We start from the raw sequence: 23,033 nt of genomic DNA, 5'->3' as shown, positions 1-23,033 counted from the left end.
GGGACTGGGGAGCAGTACAGGGGCAGCTTGAAGTTCAATGCTGTCGCAAACAAGTCCACAGTCGGGGAACTCCACAAAGTCAGGACTTTGATGGCTATCTGAGGATCCAAAGACCACTCGGTACTCACTATCTGCGAGGCCCTGCTCAGACTGTCGGCGAGCAAATTCCTCTTGCCAGGAATGAAGAGAGCTGATAGTGTTATCGAGTGGATTTCGGTCCACCTCAGAGTCTCTACTGCAAGATGGGATAGCTGCTGCGAAAAAGTGCCTCCCTGCTTGTTGATATAAGCCACTACCGTGGTGTTGTCGCTCATCACCACCACGGAGTGACCCACCAGGGTCCGTTGGAACTGCTGAAGAACCAGAAAGACGGCCTTCAATTCTAGCAGGTTGGTGTGTAGGCACTTTTCTGATTCTGACCAAAGGCCTGAGGCCCTCTGGTTCAGAACGTGCGCCCCCCACCCTTCTTTTGACGCGTCCGAAAACAGAGTCAATTCCGGGGGGAGGACGAGAAGACTCACTCCCTTCCGCAGGTTCTCGTCGACCAGCCACCATCGCAAGTCTGTCTGTTCCAGAGACCCCATTGGGATCAGAATGTCCGGAGAATCGGATCCTTGATTCCACCGGGACTTGAGCCGCCATTGAAGGGATCTCATCCTGAGGCGGCTGTTTGGAACCAGACGAGCCAGGGAGGATAGGTGACCTAAGAGACGTAACCACGACTGGGCGGGGAGCTCTTCTCACCTGAGGAAGGGTTCCGCCACCCTCCTCAGCCTTGCTATCCGGTCGTCTGATGGAAAGGCTTTGTGGAGATTGGTGTCTATTAGCATGCCTAGATAAACCAGACGTTGGGACGGCTGCAGAGAGGACTTCTCGAGGTTTACCACGATCCCCAGATCCTGGCAAAGATCCAGAAGCCTGTCTCGGTGCCGAGGAAGGGTCGACTCCGAGTCTGCTAGGATCAGCCAATCGTCCAGATAACGAAGGAGACGAATGCCGTTCCTGTGCGCCCAAGATGAAATCAGGGTGAACACTCTGGTGAACACCTGAGGAGCTGTGGAGAGACCGAAACACAGCACCTTGAACTGGTAGATCTTGTCGTCTAGGCAGAATCTCAGGTACTTCCTGGAAGACGGATGGATTGGGATCTGAAAGTACGCGTCCTTTAGATCCAGTGTGCACATGAAGTCTTGTGGTCTCACCGCAAGTCTGACCGTGTCTGCTGTCTCCATGCTGAACCGGGTTTGCTTGACAAACCCGTTCAGAGCTGAGAGGTCGATGACAGGTCTCCAGCCTCCAGACGCCTTCTTCACAAGAAAGAGTCGACTGAAGAAGCCTGGGGAGCCGTCGACGACCTCCTGGAGAGCACCCTTCTCGAGCATGGTCTCGACTTCGGCCTGAAGGGCCAGCCCCTTTGCCGATCCCGTGGCATAGGAGCTCAACGACACTGGATTCGCTGTCAGGGGAGGTTGAGATGTTGTGAACGGGACGCGATAGACTTGGCCGATCACTGAGACCGTCCAAGCATCGGCCCCGTGTTGCTTCCACCTGCGGACGCAACGCTGAAGACATCCCCCCACAGGTGGACACGCAGGGGATCTGCAACCCCTAGGGCTTGCGGCCGCGGCCGCCACCCCTAGGAGTCTTGCCTCCCCTGGAGGACTTACCGCCCCTCATGACCTTGGCTGGAAAGGGCTGGGGCTTAGACACCACCTTCTTAACTGCCAGTGCCTGCTTTGGAGCCTTACGAGGCTGCTGCTGCTGTTGCGGCGGACCTGGAGGCTTATAGGGCCGAGCTGTAAGGGCCCTATTTAGGAGGGAGTCCGTGCTGGATTTCCTCCACCTCTCAGCCGTTCGCTCCATGTCCTGAGGCTCAAACAGGTTTTCCCCCAGAAGGGAAGCATGTCGGAACCTACACGCATCCACGGTGGGGACCTTCGGATGGAATCTCTCGGCCACAGCATCGCGCCGCTTCAACACCGAGTTGGCCCACGGTGGTAACCTGGTGCACCAAAAACTCGATGGAGCGGGTGCCCAAGAGTAAGGAGGTCTCCAGGGCCTTCCTATTGGTCTCCTTGGACAAGTCCTCCGAGTGCAATAGGATGCCCAGAGTTCCTAGCCAAAATTCCAGCCACGAAGTGGCCTGCATGGCACACTTAGCGACCTTTTCATGGCTAAGGATCTCTGCCGCCGAGAACGACACCTGCCGGGCAGAGAGCTTCTCAAGGGGAACTCCATTCGCCAGCTCCTCCACGGAGTGATGGAGAGGAAGAGCGAGGCTGGACTCACCCAAGATCTCGAAATACCTCCTCTGCTGAAGACGAGGAGGAGGGATGAGCTTGTTCCCAGCAGAGGAATGACTGGAGGAGGCAAGAATCGCGAGCTGAGCGTTGGCCCTAGCTCTGGCACTCTTCAGACCCCGAGACCAGGGCAGAGCCGCACTGGACTCAGGGGCCTTCCGAACGTCAAACACTTCATCTAAGATAGTGTCTTTGCCTTCACGGGGGGCAATCACGGGGTCCATAAGCCCGTTAAGTTGCCTTATCAGGCTCAGGACCTGCCAGAAGGCATGTTCGGATTCCTGCTGATCTCCTCCTTGTGGGCTGGCAGCTAAGTCTCCTGTCCCAGGAATCTCTTCCTGGGGTGAAGCGTGGACGTTCCCCCGGGGAGCCGCGGGTTCCTGGCGAATCCTCGAAGATGATTTCGGGACGGTCTTGGAGTCCTTGGATTCCCTCCTGGGAGGGATACAGGATCCCAACAAAGAGGTTCGAGGAGCCCCTTCCTCACGAGACGACTCTCCTCCATGAAGCGAAGTCTCCCCCCTTGGTGCCGAGGGGAAGACTACCACTTCACTGGACTTACCCGAGGACGGAAAAGCCTCGTCCACGGGAGAAGGAGAAAGCACTCGAGCAGGAGAAGGGGGCTTCGCGACAGACCTCTTGGGAACCAACTTCGCCCTGGGGGAAGTCACCACAAGTCCACTCCTCTCTTTCTCTTCAGCGTAGGAGAGGCAGCCGTTGGTTTGTTGCCCTGATCGGCGAGTGCTGGTTTCATAACCCTCACTAACGCCCGCATCAGACGACCAAACCAAGTCTGTCGCTCCACGGACACAGAGTCCGAAATCCTCGCTGGAGGGAAAGGGATCGGGCGTTCCTTTGGAGTGGACACCACAGTACCTGCCTGAAAAGAAGGGGGGGAAGAATGATGCACTAATCTCTCCGCAGTGTCTTCCTTGTCCTGCACCACAATCCTGCGTTTGGATGGAGGCGATCCCGAGCGCTGTCTAGGAACACGCGTTCCTGCTGCTACCACTGGCTGCGAAATTCGCCGCGAACGATGGTCGCGCGGGCACGCAGGCGGATGATCGCGCGGGCGCGCAGGCAAGCGGTCGCGCGGGCGAGTGGGCGCGAGGGTATACAGGTGAACGAGCGCGTGTCCGCGTGGGCTAACGAATGCGTTGGCGCGATGGCGCGGGAACGCGTTGCCGCGTGGGCGAGGAAGATCGCTGGCGGTGTAGATCAGCAGGAGATCGGTGGTGAGCTGGCGAGCGCTGACGCGCAGGTGAGCAATGGCGCGTTGTCGCATGGTGACGCGTTGGCGAGCGATAGCGCGCAGAACGCGCAGGTGAATGATCGCGCGATGGCGAGCTAGTAGATGGCGAACCATGTCCTTTCAGAACCTCTGGTCGATGAAGCGTTGGAGAACGCGTGCGCGCAGGTTGTAAATCACGCGGGCGGTCCGGAGATCGCCGATAAATAGGTGATCGTTGACGCGTAGGAGAACGCTGATGAACAGGCGATACTAGAATCGTCTGTGAACGCTGGCGAGCAGGAGGGCGACGCGTGAGATCCTGTGAAGGAACAGGTGGCGCGGCGCGTTCACGAACAGGAACAGGAAGATCGTAGGCGCGTGGGCGAACATGTGCTTTTGAACACGCGCTGGAGAATGCGGACGATGTTGCGTAGACACAAGATGAGGATCGCGAGAGAGCTCAGGAGACTGATGGCGTGCAGGGTGTCCAACAGGGACTGCAGGATGGTCAGAGACCACAGGAGAGCGCTGGCGAGCAGGAGGGCGATGATCCTCAAAAGAGCGCTGACGCTCAGAAGAGCGCTGACGAGCAGGAGAGCGCCTGTGCGTTAACACTGCAGTAGGGCGAGCAGAAGAATGCTGGCGCGCTAAGCGCTCTTCAGGAACCACAGGATGTAGGATGTCCTCAGGAGAGCGCCGGCGAACAGGTGAGCGCTGACGAGCAGGAGAGCATTGACGAGCAGGAGCGCGCCGACGAGCAAGAGAGCGCTGACGATCAGGAGAGCGCTGACGAGTAGGAGAGCGCTGACGAGCAGGAGAGTGCCTGTGCGCTAACACTGCACATGAAAGGGAAGAATCCCTTTGCCCCGAAGGGACCGTTGCCCGTCGGGTGACGAGTTCCCCAGAAGGTGAAGATCTAGCAGGAGTTGGAGAACGGTCTGCACAGAGGTTCAAAGGAGCAGGAGCTGTAGGCTGAGTACGACGAGGAGTCCCCTTCGGAGGAAGAAGATCCAAAAAGGCGCCTCTTAACCCCCTTATAAGGAGAAGGGAGGCCCTTGCGACGCAGCGGACGGTGAGCCTTACGGCGAAGGCGGCCATGGGGAAGATCATCAGGACCATCAGTCCTCCGAAGGGGAGTCTCAGTCAAGGCACTTCCCTTAGAGGGAAGCTGAACAGCAGAAGAGCCCGTAGGACTTACTTCCCCCTTCGAAGGATGTACGGAAGGGGGAGGAGAGCTGTCAGCACCATCATCCTCAACTGCACCTGCAGAGGATTGCCCCGCCCCGTCAGAGGCCTCTGCCACCACGACGTCGACGATAGACAGAGGGTCTACCTCTGCTACCGCCGGCGACTGCTTAACGGCGGCCCCCAACAAGACAAGGTCAATCAAGGCGACCCTTGAGGGCAAGACCTTAAGCCCCAGGGAAGCCCAAATCTGTAAGAGATCAACATTAGACAATGAGTTATCAATAACCTCCCCCGGAGGAGGAGGGGGAACCGCCCCGCTATGGGAAGTGACGCCCTCTCCCCCCACCCAAGGTCGAGAAACAGAACTAGGGCCTGCGCTACCACTCGGCCGACTCTCCTTAGGAGCCGGACGAGGGGGAGCTTCGGAGGAGGTTTGGGCGGCGAAAGAAGAGTCCCGAGAACCTTCCTCCTTCAAGGCAACCCCTGAAGGAGAACGGTCTCTCTTGGACTTCTTCTTACACCGGTGGCCAAACCTCTCCCACTGGGAGGCAGACCACTCCCTACACTCACTACACATGTTTTCCTGGTCACACCGTCGGCCTCGACACTGAGGGCAAAGGGTGTGAGGGGCCGTATCCAAGGCCGACATAAAGGTCCCACAAGGGCGGCCAGCAACACCAGGGCACGTACGCATAGTAAGGATAATAATAAACGGTAGTAAACTTCAAACAAACACACAAGCTGTAGTAAAGAAAAAGCAGAAAAAAGATTAAAGGGTGTCAACGAGGACGATGAACAGACACGTCTGTTCACCGCCGAGCCAAAAGTGAAGTGAAGCAAGTCACCAGTGTGTGGGGAGGGGAGGGGTAGCAAGCTACCCTTCCCCTACCCCCCGCTAACTAGCGCGGGGGTAATTAACCCACGTTAAAACTATTGGCTCGTCATTTCAGCTGCGCTAAAAGGTAAACCCAATGTGAATAGCGTGGTTTGTATTTCGGTTACGTAACAAGTATATTTTCATTTATACATATATACACGTATATATACGTATAAGATAAATGAAAATACACACAAGAAAAAAAAATGAAACAAAAACAATCAAGGCAAGTCTTTGCAGGAGAGAAAGGCAGCACGTCTGTTCTCTACCGAACCAAAAAGTAAAGTGGTTACTCAGCCGAGAGGTGTGAGTGAGCGGGGTTGCCAGTCTACCCCACACCCGACCCGTTAACTAGTGGATGGAGTAGTTATTCCTCACTAAAATTATCATGGCTCGTCTTTCAGCTACGCCGAAGGTATACCCCTATAAATAGCGGAGGGTCTGTATTAGTGAACCCTCGTTTATCGCGGTAGATAGGTTCCAGACGCGGCCGCGATAGGTGAAAATCCGCGAAGTAGTGACACCATATTTACCTATTTATTCAACATGTATATTCAGACTTTTAAAACCTTCCCTTGTACGTAGTACTGTTAACAAACTACCCTTTAATGTACAGAACACTTAATGCATGTACTACAGTACCCTAAACTAAAACAGGCACAAATATTAAAGGCAATTTTATATCATGTGTTTCCTAAACACACTAAAAAGCACGTTAAAAAATGGCAACCAATGTTTTGTTTACATTTATCTCTGATCATAATGAAGAAACAAATTGGAGGTAGAGCTTTGCTTATTACCCAGACATATTTCCCATACTATTCCCTTAGAACTACATCAGATCTTCCTACTTTAGATAGATATATATATATATATATATATATATATATATATATATATATATATATGTGTGTATATATATATATATATATATATATATATATATATATATATATATATATATATATATATATATATATATATTTATATGTATACACATATACATACCTACATATATACATAAATACATGCATACATATTATATATATATATATATATATATATATATATATATATATATATATATATATGTTACTGTATATATATATGGGTTATGGAAAAAATCCGCGAAGTGGTGAATCCGCGATGGTCGAACCGCGAAGTAACGAGGGTTCACTGTACTCCAAAATGCACATCATGTGTATGCTGTACCTTTGATACAACATGAAGAGGAAAGGTTTACTCCTTTCAGTTTAAAGGCTAGGCTTATGGCTGAGCAATAGACCATAAGGAGTTTTTCCTCCCGAAGGTATATAAGGAATTCCGTTATTACTGAAATAGTGGCATCGAAAGGAGATACCCTTTCCGCAACACCATCAAAGAGGACTGTCCACTTTGCCTGCTATGCTTAGGCAGAGGACTTCCGCAAGTAACCAGACATCCTCTTTCCAACTTGTTGCGAAAAGCCTCTCCAGGCGTGAAGCCGTAGAGACGGGACAGTCTTGTGGAAGATGTTCGTGTGTGGTTGTTGAAGTAGATCTGGTCGTGGAGGAAGTTCTCTCGGAAGATCTACTACAAGGTGCAAAAGGTCCGGGAACCATTCTGCATGATGCCATAGCGGAGGTATTAGGGTCATCATTAAGTTGTTGGATGATGTGGTTTTGTTAAGGACTCCTCTCATCAGACAGAACGGTAGTGGGTTGGATAGGACACCAGCCACCCGTTAAAATAACACCACTAGAGTGTTATGGGGTCCTTTGACTGGTCCGAAGGTACTACATTGGATCCTTCTCTCTGGTTACGGTTCATTTTCCTTTTGCCTACATATACACTGAATAGTTTGGCCTATTCTTTACATATTCTCCTCTGTCCTAATACACCTGACAACACTGAGTTTACCAAAAAATTCTTTTTCTCTCAAGGGGTTAACTACTATTATTATTATTATTATTATTATTATTATTATTATTATTACTAGCCAAGCTACAACTCTAGTTGGAAAAGCAAGATGCTATACAAGGGCTCCAATAGGGAAAAATAGCCCAGTGAGGAAAGGAAATAAGGAAATAAATAGATGATGAGAATAAATTAACAATAAATCATTTTAAAAACAGTAACAACGTCAAAACAGATATGTCCTATATAAACTATTAACAACATCAAAAACAGATATGTCATATATAAACTGTAAAAAGACTCACGTCAGCCTGGTCAACATAAAACATTTGCTCCAACTTTGAACTTTTGAAGTTCTACTGATTCAACTACCCGATTAGGAAGATCATTCCACAACTTGGTAACAGCTGGAATACAACTTCTAGAATACTGTGTAGTATTGAGCCTCATGATGGAGAAGGCCTGGCTATCAGAATTAACTGCCTGCCTAGTATTACGAACAGGATAGAGTTGTCCAGGGAGATCTGAATGTAAAGGATGGTCAGAGTTATGAAAAATCTTATGCAAAATGCATAATGAACTAATTGAACGACGGTGCCAAAGATTAATATCTAGATCAGGAATATGGTATTTTCATTATAAAATAAATTTTTGAACATACTTGCCCGGTAGTTATATATATACAGTAGCTTACGTCTCTGACGTCACGGCAGAAAATTCAAAACTCGCGCCAATCGCCAATTGGATAGCCAGGTGTACCACCCCTGCGCCTTAGCGAGGTACCTGGGAACCATTCCAGGAACCCTCATATATTCCATGCCTCTAATCCCTTAGAGGGGAGGAGGGTGGGACTTAAATTATATATAACTACCGGGTAAGTATGTTCAAAAATTTATTTTATAATGAAAATAAAATTTTTAAACATAAGACTTACCTGGTAGTTATATATATAGCTGATTAACACCTTTGGTGGAGGGTTAGAGACAGCTATTATATCTGGAATTCTGCTTAAGAGTTAATTAAAACAAACTTAAGGGTTCGTACCTGATATGGAAGCTGACTTCAATGATACTCTGCCTCATTATGTTGCCAGACTTACTAAGAAAAGTCTTTAAAGTCAGATCTTTAGGAGAAGCAGAGTGTAAAGGCTCAAATCTGTCACTCATGAGGAACTTTAAATAACATCTAAATTCCAGGCTGGTGAATCCTGTTGACGCTTCTTAGAAGAGTCAAATGATCTGAGAAGATCTTGAAGGTCTTTATTATTTGAGAGGTCTAACTTCCTGTGTCTGAAGACGGCTGCCAACATACTCCTGTACCCCCTGATGGTCGAGGAGGAAAAGTTGTTTTCTTCTAAGGTCTGAGAAGAAATCGGCAATTTCCATTACATAGGTACTGGATGAAGAAACTGAGTTAGCTCTACACCATTTTCTAAAAACCTCCCACTTGGACTGATAAATCTTGATGGTAGAAGTCCTCCTTGCTCTAGCAATATCCCTAGCTGCCTCCTTCGAAAATCCTCTAGCTCTTGTGAGTTTTTCGATAGTCTGAAGGCAGTTAGACGTAAAGCTTGGAGGTTTAGATAGTGTCTTGCCAAGTGAGGTTGTTTGAGAAGATCTATTCTCAAAGGGAGGCTTCTTGGAACATCCACCATCCATTCCAGTACCTCTGAGAACCATCCTCTTGAAAGCCAAAAGGGAGCCACTAGTCAAAACCTGGTTCCCTCGTGAGATGCAAACTTTCGTAACACCTTGTACAGCACTTTGAATGGTGGGAACGCGTAAACATCCAGGTGAGACCAATCCATCAGGAAAGCGTCTATGTGTGTCGCTTCGGGATCCGGAACTGGAGAGCAGTATGTTTCCAGCCTTTTTGTTTTTGAGGTCGCAAACAGGTCTATGGACAGACGACCCCAAATCCACCAATGTTTCTGGCATACTTCCAGATGCAAAGTCCCCTCCGCGGGCAAAACTTGATTCCTCCTGCTGAGGCTGTCTGCCATCACGTTCTTTTCTCCCTGTATGAATCTTGTAAACAAGGTTACATGTCTTTCTTTCGCCCAAACGAGAAGAGTCCTTGCTGTCTCGTAAAGTGACCTCGAGTGAGTCCCGCCTTGTTTGGCTATGTATGCCAATGCCGTGGTGTTGTCGGCATTGACTTACACTATTTTGTTTAACACAAAGCCCTCGAAAACCTTGAGGGCCAACAGGACTGCCAACAGCTCCTTCTGATTGATGTGGAAGCTCTCCTGTTCCTTTGTCCACAGGCCTGAGATCTCTGACTTGCTCAGTGTTGCTCCCCACCCCGAGTCCGAGGCGTCGGAAAACAACACGAGGTCTGGGCTCCTTTCTGAAGCTTGTCTAGGTCGTTCCACTACAGGAGGCACTTTCTTATCGGTTCCGTGAGAGGAATGCTTTCCGTCTCGAGGCTCTCCTCTTTGTTCCAATGGGAATTAAGGTGGAATTGAAGAGGCCGGAGGTTTAGTCTTCCCAAGGAAACAAACTGTTCTAGGGAGGAGAGGGTTCCCAGTAGACTCATCCACTCTCTTACCAAACAAACGTTTTTCTTTAGAAAAGCACAAAGCTTTAGGAGGGCTTGCTGTATCCTTGAGGGTGATGGAAAAGCCTGAAAAGCTAGACTCCGAATCTCCATCCCTAAATAGAGAATCTTCTGGGATGGAATCAATTGGGACTTCTTTGAGTTTACAAGAAGACCCAGCTCTTCTGACAGACTCAAAGTCAGACGCAGATCCTCCAGACAGCGATCAAAGGAGGGAGCTCTGAGAAGCCAATCATCCAGATACAAGGAGGCTCTGATGCCTCTTGAGTAAAGCATACTCGCTACATTCAACATGATCTTCGTGAAGACTAGAGGGGCGGTGCTAAGGCCGAAACACAGGGCCCGAAACTGGAAGACCTCCTTCCTGTACATGAACCTCGGGTAACGCTTGAAACTTGGATGGATCGGGGCATGAAAGTAAGCGTCCTGGAGGTCTAACGAGACCATCCAGTCGCCTCTTCTTACTGCTGCAAGCACAGTCTTTTGAGTCTCCATAGAGAACTTTGTCTTCTGAATGTAGTCGTTGAGGGTACTTACGTCCAGGACTGGTCTCCATCCCCCCGAGTTCTTGGGAACCAGGAATAAGCGGTTGTACAACCCTGGTGACTTCAAGTCTCGTACCCACTCTATTGCCTTCTTTTCTAGTAAGAGAGACATTTGGAGGTGCATAGCCAGCCTCTTCGACTCCTCCTTGTACCTGGAAGAGAGATCTATAGGGTCTAAAACTAACGGAGGTTTCATAACGAACGGGATCTTGTACCCCTCCTTTAAAACACAAACAAACCAAGGATTTACTCCCCTTCCCTCCCAAGCTCGCCAGAAGTTGTTCAATCTGGCTCCCACTGCTGTCTGAAGGCGAAAGCAGTCAGACTCTACTTCGCCCAGACCTGGAACCTCTCTTTCTAGTCCTACGTCCATCGGGTCTGAAGCTACCCCTACTGATGGACTTTCCACGAAACGGCTGTGAAACTTGAGGAAAAGAAGTATCTTCATTTGGTCTACAGCTGGTGAAGGAAGTTGGAAGAACCTTCCTTGCCGTCTTGGAGACAAGTCTTGAGTTGCCTTTTGGGTCAAGGCAGCAGCAACCTCTCTTACTAACTCCTGAGGAAACAGGGAAGGAGAAAGAGGTACAAACAGTAATTCCGACCTCTGGAACGGAGTGACTCCCATAGAAAGAAAAGAACACATTGTTGCTCTCTTCTTAATGACCCCAGCTGTGAACATGGCTGCTAACTCCTTAGAGCCATCTCTCACCGCTTTATCCATACACGACATAATATGTATAAAGCTATCAGTGTCAGGATCTTTCAGTGCGGAAACTTTCTTCCCCAAGGCTCCCAGAGTCCATTCTAGAAAGTTGAACACTTCGAATGCTCTGTAGATACCTTTGAGGAGATGATCAAACTCAGACATCAACAATAAAAGCTTAGTCCTTCTCAAGGCCAAACGACGAGGAGAGTCTACCAGGCTTGAGAAGTTGCCCTGGGCAGAGGCAGGAACTCCCAAGCCTAGAACTTCCACGCTAATCTGGCTGGGGGAAAAGTGAAGGCTGACTTGCCTAGGTCTTTTTTGGACTGCATCCAATTACCCATCAACCTTAATGCTCTCTTCGAAGAACGAGAGAGTACCATCTTCGTGAACAGCTATTCTTTCGCTGCTATCCCTAAGGTAAACTCCAAAGGAGGTGAACGCGGGGCCACGGGAACAAAGTGGTCCGGAAAAACTTCTGTAAAGACTTTCATAATCTTTTTAAGATCGACAGAGTGGCGAGGTGTCTTCGGCTCTTCTCCCTCAGAGAAATCATCCAAAAGTTCATCCGGGGAAAAGTGATCATCAGGTTCCTCCGCAATAACTCTATCAGTCGTAGCAGTATCTTGCAGAACAAGAGGAGACTCCTTATGAGTCCGACCACTGTCCAACATAAGAGGCAGGGTCATCGCGTGCAGTATCACCATGAACCAAAGCTCGATGCTCAGAAGGCCGTCGCTCACGAACATGAGAATCGGCACTACGGTGCACGTGATCTAGACGCTCGGAAAGGCTGACGTCCTCATGACGTTCGCTACTCTTGCGCTCGACGTCACGTCCGACTGCATGTCGAACAACATCTGACTGATGTTGGCGTCACGCTTTGCTTAACATTCGACGTCACGTGCCTGACGCTCGACGTCACGCTTAGCTGCCTGGGGATCGTCGCCGCGCTTGGAAGGATGACGCTCGGCGTCACGCTTGGAAGGATGACGCTCAGCGTCACGCTTGGTAGCTTGACGTTTAGTATCAGGAGAATCAGGAACCCGAAGAGACACAGACACCTTATCCCGCCGTTCTTAGTCGTGTATAACTGCTTGTCGCTTAGGCGGTTGAGCGTAATCACGCGCGACAAGACTAGATGCCTTTCAACACTTAGAGACAAGAAGAGAAGAATCCCTGCGATCGGAATCTTGGACAACCACACTCTTGCTGACAGTCGGCTGATAAAACTGCATAAGGGACGAGAGCTGCTGTTGCATGCCTTGCAGAATAGTCCAATTAGGATCAACATGCGGTGACACAGGTGAAGAAACTTCAACCGCAAACTCGCCTTCATCATCACTTAAGTTTTCAGAAGACGGAAGCGGTGGTGCCTGAACCGTAATACCAGACTGAGGAACAAGATCCGCATCAGACTGAAATAGACCTTTGTCAGCCTCTGACATCCTATCAGGACGTTTAGCAGGGGAACCTTCGACGCACAAAGGGAATTGCTCTGGACTGTTCCAATAGCTACAGCCAGGCTCTTGCGGCGAAGTATCACGACGCTGAGCTACCGCATCCGCTTTCCTCTCAAGCGGTCTGGAGGCTTGACGCAAGCCCTTGTCGCGCGTAGCGTCATCCGAAGATGAAGATAATAAACTAACCTCACCTTTCCCATGGTGAGGGTGAGCGTCCCGTGATGTGACAACAGGTACGCTCGAGGGGACGTCTATCCGAGCGGTAACGCCTCTCGTTCCCTTTCGCCAAACATTCCTTCTCCTAGGGGTTGGGGAGCTTAGAAGAGGTCTAAGGCTAGGTGAACGACAGGCTCAAGCAGACGCACCCTCCACAGCACTGAACACATTAATCGCACTTTTTGCACCAACACTTTTTACTTGGTTCACGTCGGACATGAGCCGATTCCTGTCCGCGGCGAGCGATTCCACCTTTCTCCGAGGGCTTGAATCGCGGTCATCATATCTTCAAGTGTAGGCTCAGACAATACAGTAGTGGGATCTGCTACTACCACTACAGGGGTAGGATTAGGTTCAATGACATGGGAAGTGGATAATTCTCTAGAACGAGAAGAACTACGCCTAACTCTATCTCTCTCTAATTTACGAGAGTAGCGCTCAAAAGCCAGCCACTTACTCTCAGACAATGAAACAAATTCTTCACATCGATCTCCAAACTCACAAATTTTACCCCTACACTTAGTACAAATTGAGTGGGGATCTACAGCGGCTTTAGGAAGCCGGGTCTTATACCCTTTTACACACTTTCTATAAGAGGGAGAGGGGTCGGCCATATTGAAAAGTGAAAAGAGAGATAAAAAACAAGCAAGGGTCAAAACAATCCAAATAATCCAAATCAAAAAAGTTTCAAAAGAATCCGAAAACAAAATCCAACAAGCGAAAGCCAATAACCAAAAATTGTACACCAAAGATAACTATCCAAAATCCAAGGTAGTTAGCCAGTGAATTCCGACGATGTTGCCAGCAATGGCGGCAGAAAAGATCTGAAGAAGTATGGAGTGGTTCTGTGTATCTTGCGTGAGGGCGCTGGTGTACACCTGGCTACTCTATCTGCGATTGCAGCGAGTTTTGAATTTCTGCCGGACGTCAGAGACTAAAGCTATTTTTATATAACCACCGGGTAAGTTTAATGTTTAAAAATCTTTTACTACATACAATACAAAAAAAATAAAACTCTTACTCCTGATATTTCCAGTCTATTAATATAATTCCATTGCCATACCTTTCTACTCCTCTTTTCATTCAGTGGTCTTCTCTCACTGCTACTGGATACCACACTCAATGTCTTCATTTTAGGTGCGGTCTGAAATCTAAACAGAAAAAATAAACTATAAATATGACAAATTTGGAGATAATTTGTATTATTCCGTAACTAATACAAACCTGGAATTATTCATATGGATATTCTTTCGGCAAAGCTGGAAAGTAGCCATAAGACTTTAATTGCGAGGTAGCAACCCTACCTAATCACTATTTGTGGGTAGGTAGAAGTGGTTAGGGGTACCCAACTGCCTACATACTATATACTCACAGTTCAGTAAATCTTGACACTTTTTTATTGCTGGCAAGACTTATCGGGGACAGGTGATGGCGGGACAATTTATATAAATAACTCAAGGTCTGAACGAGTAAGAGAAAAATACAAATTATTTCTGAATATGACATTTGTTCCCACACTAACAAACCTTACATTATTTATGTGGATGACTCACCCTTAGGTGGGTGGTAAGTCCAACTACTGTACTGGCTTAGTCATAGACCTGGGTTTGTCTAGTATATGTACAGTGTTAGATTGTGGTCTAGGGAGAATCTTGCCACCTTGCTTATCAATACAAAGTGAGACTGACAGCGGATTGAGCAACATAATTGTTGTGAGATATAGCATATGAACGTCTAAATACTGTATGACAAATTCGGAGATAATTTGTATTTTTCCTAACCATACAAACCTTAGCTTTTTACATTGAGTATTACTTTCGGCGTAGCTGAAATGGCGAGCCATTAGATTTTAACGAGGGTTACCTACCCCCGCGCTAGTTAGCAAGGGGGTAGGGGAGGGATAGCTAGCTACCCCTCCCCCCCACACACCGGTGAACTGATTCACTTCGCTTAGAGGTAGGACTTGCCTTGGGGGACAGGGCTGGCGGGCAAATATGTGTAAACAGCTAAGGTTTGTATGGTTAGGAAAAATATAAATTATCTCCGAATTTGTCATTTGTTCCGTAACCGAAATACAAACCACGCTATTTACATTGGGTGACTTACCCCTTAGGAAGGGTGGAAAGTCCCCAGCCATACTGGCTTTGGCTTTACCCGGGGACTCAGAATCTGAGTGAGCAGCACTCGAGAAAAGGAGTCCCTGCACCTCGCGTGCGGCCTACTTAAGCTTGTGTGTGGAGGAATGAAGTGTGACTCGTCCTAGAAAGTTGACCTGAAGTCCTTTAGATGGAATTCTAGGCTAGGACGTTCCCAATACCATCTCGTCAGGGTATGGGGGACGCGATAGTATCATATTAATACTAGGAACACAAGGAAGCATGGTTTACCTGCAGTGGTTTAAGGTCAGCTATGCAGAGAACCCAGGATGCTGCATTCCAAAAGAGAGGGGAGGATGAAGAAAAGAGTAAGGGCCAGACATACTTTTTCATTCATGCAGTCTAAAACTGGGTAACAATGCCCTCAACCTTCTGCTACCTGTCCATTAAGGAACCTGAGGTTAGACCAGCTGTTGTGTAGCCACCACAGGGCCAATAGAAAACGTATCAAGGCTCCTGTGGGTCACGTCCTGCAGGTAGTGGACTGTGAAGGTCGTTTGACGCTTCCAGACCCCAGCTTGTAGCACCTGCGTCACAGAGAAGTTTCTCTTGAATGCCAGGGACGTTGCGATGCCTCTGACATCGTGCGCTCTAGGACGACGTGACGGAGGAGGGTCCGGATTCAGGGCATGATGGATGACCCTTCGAATCCCAGCTGAGATGGTATTCTTGGTGACCCTCCTCTTCGTCCTTCCTGTGCTCACAACCAGGGCTTGTACGCGAGGACGAACTGCAGCTGTTCTTTTAAGATAACGCCTCAGACTCCTTACTGGGCATAGTAGGAGATGGTCTGGGTCATCTGTTACAAAACGGAGACTCGAAACCCTGAAGGAATCGAACCGCGAGTCCGGAACTCCAGGGTTTTGAGTCTTAGCTACAAACTCATGGACGAACCTGAACGTTACCTCTCCCCATCCCCTTGAATGGGCGACGTCGTATGAGAGACCATGAAGTTCACTGACACGCTTGGCTGAAGCCAAAGTGAGCAGGAACACCGTCTTCCAAGTCAGGTGTCGATCAGAAGCCTGGCGTAATGGTTCGAACCGAGGTCTCTGAAGAGCCCTGAGAACAGGAACCACGTTCCATGGAGGTCTCACTTCCGACTGAGGGCAGGTAAGTTCGAAGCTTCGTATGAGCAAATAAAGTTCCAGTGAGGAAGAAATATGTATTCTTTTCAGCCTGAAGGCCAGGCTTAAGGCTGAGCGTTAGCCTTCACCGCTGAGGCCGAAAGGCGCATTTCTTCCCGCAAATATCCAAGAAACTCCGCTATTGCTGGGATAGTAGCATCGAGACGAGAGATACACCTTCCACGACATCAACCACAGAAGACTCTCCACTTCGCCAGGTTGACCCCTGCAGATGACTTCCGCAGGTGTCGAGACCTCCTTTCCGCAACTTGTTGCGAAAAGCCTCTCTCTGTTAGGAGATGCTGGATAGTCTCCAGGCAAGAAGCCGAAGCAATGCTATGGCTTTGTGGAAGATGATGTAGTGTGGTTGTTTGAGTAGCTCGTATCGTGGAGGAAGATCTCTCGGGAGTTCCGTCAGGAGCTGCAGAAGGTCCGGGAACCACTCTGCATGATGCCATAGCAGAGCTACTAAGGTCATTGACAGGTTGACCTATAGGCTGGTCTTGTTGAGTACCCTTCTCATCAGACCGAACGGTGGGAAGACGTAAACGTCGATGTTGTCCCATCGTTGTTGGAAGGTATCTAGCCAGAGTGCCTTGTGGTCCGGGACTGGGGAACAGTGCAGCCGAAGCTTGAAGTACAAGTCTGTCGCGAACAGGTCCACCGTCAGGGAACCCCACAAAGTCAGGACTTTGTTGGCTGCTAGCAGATCCAAAGATCACTCGGTACTCACTATCTGCAATGCTCTGCTCAGAATGTCAGCGAGCACATTCCTCTTGCCCGGAATGAAGCGAGCCGATAGTGGAACCGAGTAGACTTCGGTCCATCTCGGTATCTCTGCTGCAAGATGGGATAGCTGTTGTGAAAAGGTACCTCCCTGCTTATTGATATAAGCCACTACCGTGGTGTTGTCGCTCACGACCACCACGGAGTGAGTCGCCAAGATCTGTTGGAATTGTTGAAGTGCCAGATATACGGCCTTCATACTAGCAGATTTATGTGGAGGCACTTTCCTGGTTCTGACCAGAGGCCTGAGATCCTGTGGTTCAGAACGTGGCCCCCCCCCCTTCTTTTTGAAGCGTCCGAAGACAGCATCGAATCCGGGGGGAGGACAAGATGATCCACTCCCCTTCGAAGGTTAGCTCCGTCCCCCACCATTGAAGGTCCGTCCGTTCTGCCGAACCCATAGGGACCAGAATGTCCGGGGAATCGAGGCCTTGATTCCACCGGGACTTGAGCCGCCATTACAGGGATCTCATCCTGGGGCAGCCGTTTGGAACCAGACGGATCAAAGGGGAAAGGTGCCGTAGGGGAGGAACCACGATTGTGCTGGAAGCTCTTCTCGTCCGAGGAAAGGATCTATGACCCTCCTCAGCCTTGCTATCCTGTCATCTGATGGAAAGGCTCTGTGGAGATTGGTGTCCAATATCATGCCTAGATATACCAGTCGTAGAAATGGAGGCAGAGAAGACTTCTCGGGATTCACCATGATCCCTAGATCTTGGCAACGTCCCAGAAGCTTGTCTCGGTGTCGAAGAAGGGTCGACTCCGAGTCTGCCAGGATCAGCCAGTCGTCCAGATAGCGGAAGAGACAGGATGCCGATCCTGTGTGTCCACGAAAATATCAGGGTGAACACTCTGGTGAATACCTGAGGTGCTGTGGAGAGACTGCACACAGCCCCTTGAACTGGTGGATCTTGTTGTCTAGGCTGAACCTAAAGTACTTCCTGGAAGACGGATGGATTGGGATCTGGAAGTATGCGTCCTTCCAATCCAGTGTACACATGAAGTCTTGCGGTCTCACTGCAAGTCTGACCGTGTCTGCGGTCTCCATGCTGAACGGAGTTTGTTTGACAAACTTGTTCAGAGATGCGAGGCCGATGACGGGTCTCCAGCCTCCAGACGCCTTGTTTACGAGAAAGGGTCGACTGAAGGAGCCTGGGAAGCCGTCGACGACCTCCTGGAGAGCATTCTCCTTGAGCATGGTCTCGAATTCTGCCCGAAGGGCTAGCCCCTTTACCCATCCCATGGCATAAAAGCTCAATGCCACTGGATTCGCTGTCAGGGGCCGAAGAGACGTTAAGAACGGGACGCGATATTCCTGACTGATCACGGAGATCATCCAGGAATCGGACTCGAGTTGCTGCCACCTGAATGCGCAACTTTCCGGCATCCACCCACTGGTGGATATGCAGGGGGATTGCCAATCCTAGTGCTCGCGGCCTTGGCCACTCCCTCTAGGATTCTTGACTTCCCTGGAGGACTTCACGCCCTCCTTGTCTCTGACAGGAAAGGGCTACTGGTTGGACACGTTCGTCTTTGCTGCCGCTACCGGTTTCGTCGTCTTGGATTGGCGAGGTTGTTGAGGTGATGGAGGTTTGTAGGGCTTATATGTAAGAGCCCTTTGGAGAAGAGAATCGTGGTTCGATTTCTTCCACCTCTCAGCTGACTGTTCCGTACCCTTGGGCTCAAACAGACTCTTTCCCAAGATGGAAGAGTGTCTGAGCCTACAGGTATCCACGGCTGGAACCTTCGAGTGGAACCTCTCGGCCACCGCATCACGTTGTTTCGTTGTTTTAAGATCGAGTTTGCCCACAAGTTCGAAATTTGGTGGGCCAGAAACTCGATGGTACGTGTGCCCGAGAGGAGGAAGGTCTTCAGGGCTTTCCTGATGCTCTCCTTGGACAGATCCTCGGGTCGCAGCAGGATGCCCAGAGACCCTGGCCAGACATCCAGCCACGAAGTGGCCTGTATGGCAAAATCGCGACCTTTTCCTGACTCAGGAACTCTGTTGTCGAGAATGTCACCTGCCGGCTAGAGAGTCTCTCAAGAGAGACTCCCCTGGAAGGCTCTTCCACGGAGTGGTGCTCTGAATCATGCTGCTCTCCTCCTGGTGAACTGGCAGCAAAGTCACTTGTACCCAAGGTTCGACTTGGGGGAACTCTTACTTAGAGTCCTTCGATTCCCTCCTAGGAGGGATACGTAACTCCAACAAAGAAGTCTGAGGGCTCTTCTCTCCCTAACACGGGACGAATCTCCTGCTCGAGGTGGGGTTTCTCCCATTGGTGCGGTGGGAGAAGGTCTCACCTTGGTAGAGGGAGCGCGCTGGTGCTCGCGTGATGGGAAAACTCCAGGGGTCGCGCGCGAGAGACGCTGGCGCTCGTGTGATGGGAAAAATCCAGGGGTCGCACGCGAGAAACCGTTGGAAACATTCTCGCGCAGGCGCGCGCGCGAGACATCATTGGGTGAGCAGGAATCAGATTGAAGAGCCCATGAAAAATGTCGGCGCGTGGGCACGGCTGTCAGCGCGCACGCGTTCGAGGTTGTTGCCGCTTGAAGATTGTTCGCCAAGAAGATCATCGGAGCTTGACGATCGTCAGCGCTTGCGCGTGTAAGAAGATCAACGGCGCTTGCGCGCGTAAGAAGATTGTCAGCGCTCGCTCGAGAGAAGATCGTCGGTGCTTGCGCGCGTAAGAAGATCGTCGGCGCTTGCGCACGTAAGAAGATCGTCAGAGCTAGCGCGCAAAAGAAGATCGTCGGCGCTAGCGCGTGAACGAAGATCGTCGGCGCTTGCGCGTAAGAAGATCGTCAGCGCTAGCGCGTAAACAGCGATCGCTCGTGAAGAAGATCGTCAGCGCTTGCGCGTAAACAGCGCTCGCTCGTGAAGAAGATCGTCAGCGCTTACGCGCGTAAGAAGATCGTCGGCGCTTACGCGCGAAGAAGATCGTCAGCACTAGCGCGCGAAGAAGATCGTCAGCGCTAGCGCGCGAAGAAGATCGTCCGCACTAGCTCGTAAGAAGATCGTCGGCGCATTGGCGTGAAAGATCATCGGCGAGCACAAGCGCGCTAAGATGAAGGACGATCAGGACTGGAACAGGATTCCTCTGGATGGAATTCAGGAACAGCAGGTTCTAATTGCGCGCAAGCGCGCAGGAAAACGTTGGAGCATAGGGCGATACCTGGCACTTAAGGGGCTTACTCACAGTGTGAGAAAGCCCCTTTTGCTCCAAAGGGACCGGTGCCCCTTTGGATAACGGGTGGGTAGGCTCCCACAGCGTCAGTTGCCAGGAACGGAGACGGCAGGTCAGCAGGACTAGGAGATGGCGAACTGCGGAGAGGTCCCGAACCGCTGGCTGGTCTGTCCTCCGAAGAGGAGTCTCTATGAGTGGTCTCTCTCGCGAACGAGAGAGGTGAACACTTCGTAGAAGAGACTAGAAGACACTGATGATGGCGCCCCAGCTGACCTAAGAGGAGAAATCCTCCGAAGAGGAGTCCTTATGAGTGGCCTCCCTCGCGAACGAAAGAGGTCACAAGATCTTATAGCTGCTCAGCCCCTTGAGCATAGCTGCAGGTGCAACCGCTCAGCCCCAAGAGCATAGTCGCACAAAATTCCATGATTCAGTCTTGCAACCGCTCAGCCCCTTGAGCATGGTTACAAGAGCGGTCGCTCAGCACCAAGAGCATAACCGCCCGAGGACCAGGAAAAAACCATCCAGGAATTATTAAGGTAAGAGAAGTCCCCCCCCCCCCCTCCAGGGGAAAAAACTCATACCTGGGAAGGAAACCTCCCTCGGAAGGGAAGTTACCCACCCCTGGAGGCGAACCTCCTGAGCGTTCTAAGATGAACTAAAGAGCTGACAGTTGTCACGGGAGAACTTCTAAGAGAAGGGAACACGCCCATGACGACGTCCTAGAGAGGCGGCAGCAACAGCAGACTCCCAAGGCACAAACAGGGCACCTCTGCTTCGTTGGCACATCAGGCAAACGAAGAAACCAGATCGTTACTGGAAAAATAAAATAAATAATTAGTTAACAAAAATTTCCCCGGGAGGAACTCCGCAGAGAAACTCCGAGGGAATAGAACATAAGAATTACAAATCAAGTATGCGCCCTCCTCCCCCACTGACATTCACGGGAGAAGGGGGAGGGCGGAGAACTGTAACAAAAACAGAATCATAACAGAATTATGAATATGTAATTCGTTTAAGAATGTTCACAAAGTAAGAACAACTGAACCCTGAAGGGAAGTGTTCTTTACAGAAGCTGAAAAGTTAACAAATACAATTAGATTCATTGAAAATAATTGAGACAAATAAACGAAATAGCAACTCAACCCACAACGGGAAAGAAGCTACCGCAATAGTACGTAGTAGTAATAAAAGGGTGAACGACCTCGAGTAGAGAGAGAGAGAGACCGTAGTCAATCTAACTCCCACATTCCCTTCGCTGAGAGTCCAAGTTCTCCGCAGGGAAGGAGGAACAGCGGAGAAACCAGATGAATGGAGAAAGTCCAGCGATGACGATTCCCCACGGCGGCTGAAATCGGAAGCCGAAAGACCAAGAGACCGTTCCCCAAGAAGTGCAACCGCGGTGGCCTGGGACTACGCGGTGACGTTGTCATACACTACACACACAGCACAACACTGAAAAGGAAACTTACTAATTTCTATACTCAAATGTATACCTAAACATAAAGAATGTTTATATATATATTAAGTATAAGAAAAGTAAGTAATTAAGTAAAGACAAAACATTAACGGCTGCCAAGCGAGGGCGGGAGCAGACACGTCTGCCCACCGCCCGAGCCAAAAGCAAAGTGAATCAGTTCACCGGTGTGGGGGGGGGGTTAAGCTAGCTACCCCTCCCCTACCCCCTTGCTAACTAGCGCGGGGGTAGTTAACCCTTGTTAAAATCTAATGGCTCGCCATTTCAGCTACGCCGAAGGTAATACCCTATGTAAATAGCGTGGTTTGTATTTCGGTTACGGAACAAAAGATGTTTCGAGTCTAAATAGGAATCTTACACATAATATAGATGTTTCCCGATGCCTACCTCGCAAGAAGCATTGGGAACGTGTACAAGTATAATTGTTAATTATACTAGGTTACCCAAGGGCAATGGTCATTACCTGCAGAGGTTAAAGCCAGCTAGCAGAGGGACCTATTGCACTGTACCCCAAAGAGGGGAAGATGAAGAAAGGAAAAAAGCCCCACACACTTTAATCCATCCCAGACTTGACCTGGGTAACCAGTGCCCTTAACCATCTGCTACTTGTCCACCAAGGAGCTAGAGGTATTTATAAATTATCTGTTGTTCAGCCACCACAGGACCGATAAGAGAACATATCGAGTCTCCTGTGGGTCACGTCTTGTACATAGTGGGCGGTGAAGGTCGTCTGACGCTTCCACACGCCCGCTTGTAAAACTTGCAACATGGAATAATTGCGTTTGAGTGCCAGGAATGTACTGACACCTTTGACATCGTGACCTCTAGGTCTACGAGCTGAAAGAGGGTCCGAATGTAGCGCATGGTCAAGGACCCAGCGGATCCAAGGCGAAATGGTGTTCCTGGTGACCCTCTTAATTCTACTTAAGCTAACAAATAACGCCGCTAGTTGAGGCCGGGTTACTGTGGTGGATTTGAAGATATCCTAAACTCCTCACTGGACATAGTAACAATTTATATGGATCATTGGTTACAGAATGTAGACTCTTATTCTGAAGGGGCCTGAAGCTAGAGTCCAGTACCCCCGGGATTTTGAGTCTAAGCAATGAACTCAGGGACGAAACTGAGTGTCACCTCCCACCATCCCCTTGAATGGGCGATGTCGTATGAGAGACCATGAAGTTCACTAACTCTTTTTGCAAAGCTAAATCGAGTAGGAACGCCGTCTTCAAAGTGAAGTTACGGTCTGTTGCATGGCGTAACGATTCGTATGGAGGTCCTTTTAAGGATCTCAAAATGTGAACCTAGTTCTGACTGGGGGCAAGTG

The 23,033-nt window shown here is 49.6% G+C and overlaps 1 protein-coding gene across 3 annotated transcripts in view; it reads right to left on the bottom strand.

Annotated features, from left to right (window-relative positions):
- Window positions 1-23,033, bottom strand: part of LOC137655869 (WD repeat-containing protein 76-like) — a 476,385-nt gene that overhangs the window by 151,176 nt on the left and 302,176 nt on the right. For all 3 annotated transcript variants that reach the window (XM_068390064.1, XM_068390065.1, XM_068390063.1), the window contains one exon: window positions 14,042-14,129. In XM_068390064.1, the coding sequence (XP_068246165.1) occupies window positions 14,042-14,110 (69 nt within the window). In that variant the 5' untranslated portion in view covers window positions 14,111-14,129. The remainder of the gene's footprint in view (window positions 1-14,041; window positions 14,130-23,033) is intronic.

This window comes from Palaemon carinicauda, chromosome 16 (assembly GCF_036898095.1).
Source record: "Palaemon carinicauda isolate YSFRI2023 chromosome 16, ASM3689809v2, whole genome shotgun sequence".
Lineage (NCBI taxonomy): Eukaryota > Metazoa > Arthropoda > Malacostraca > Decapoda > Palaemonidae > Palaemon > Palaemon carinicauda.
This window is presented reverse-complemented; position numbering and strand designations above follow the sequence as displayed.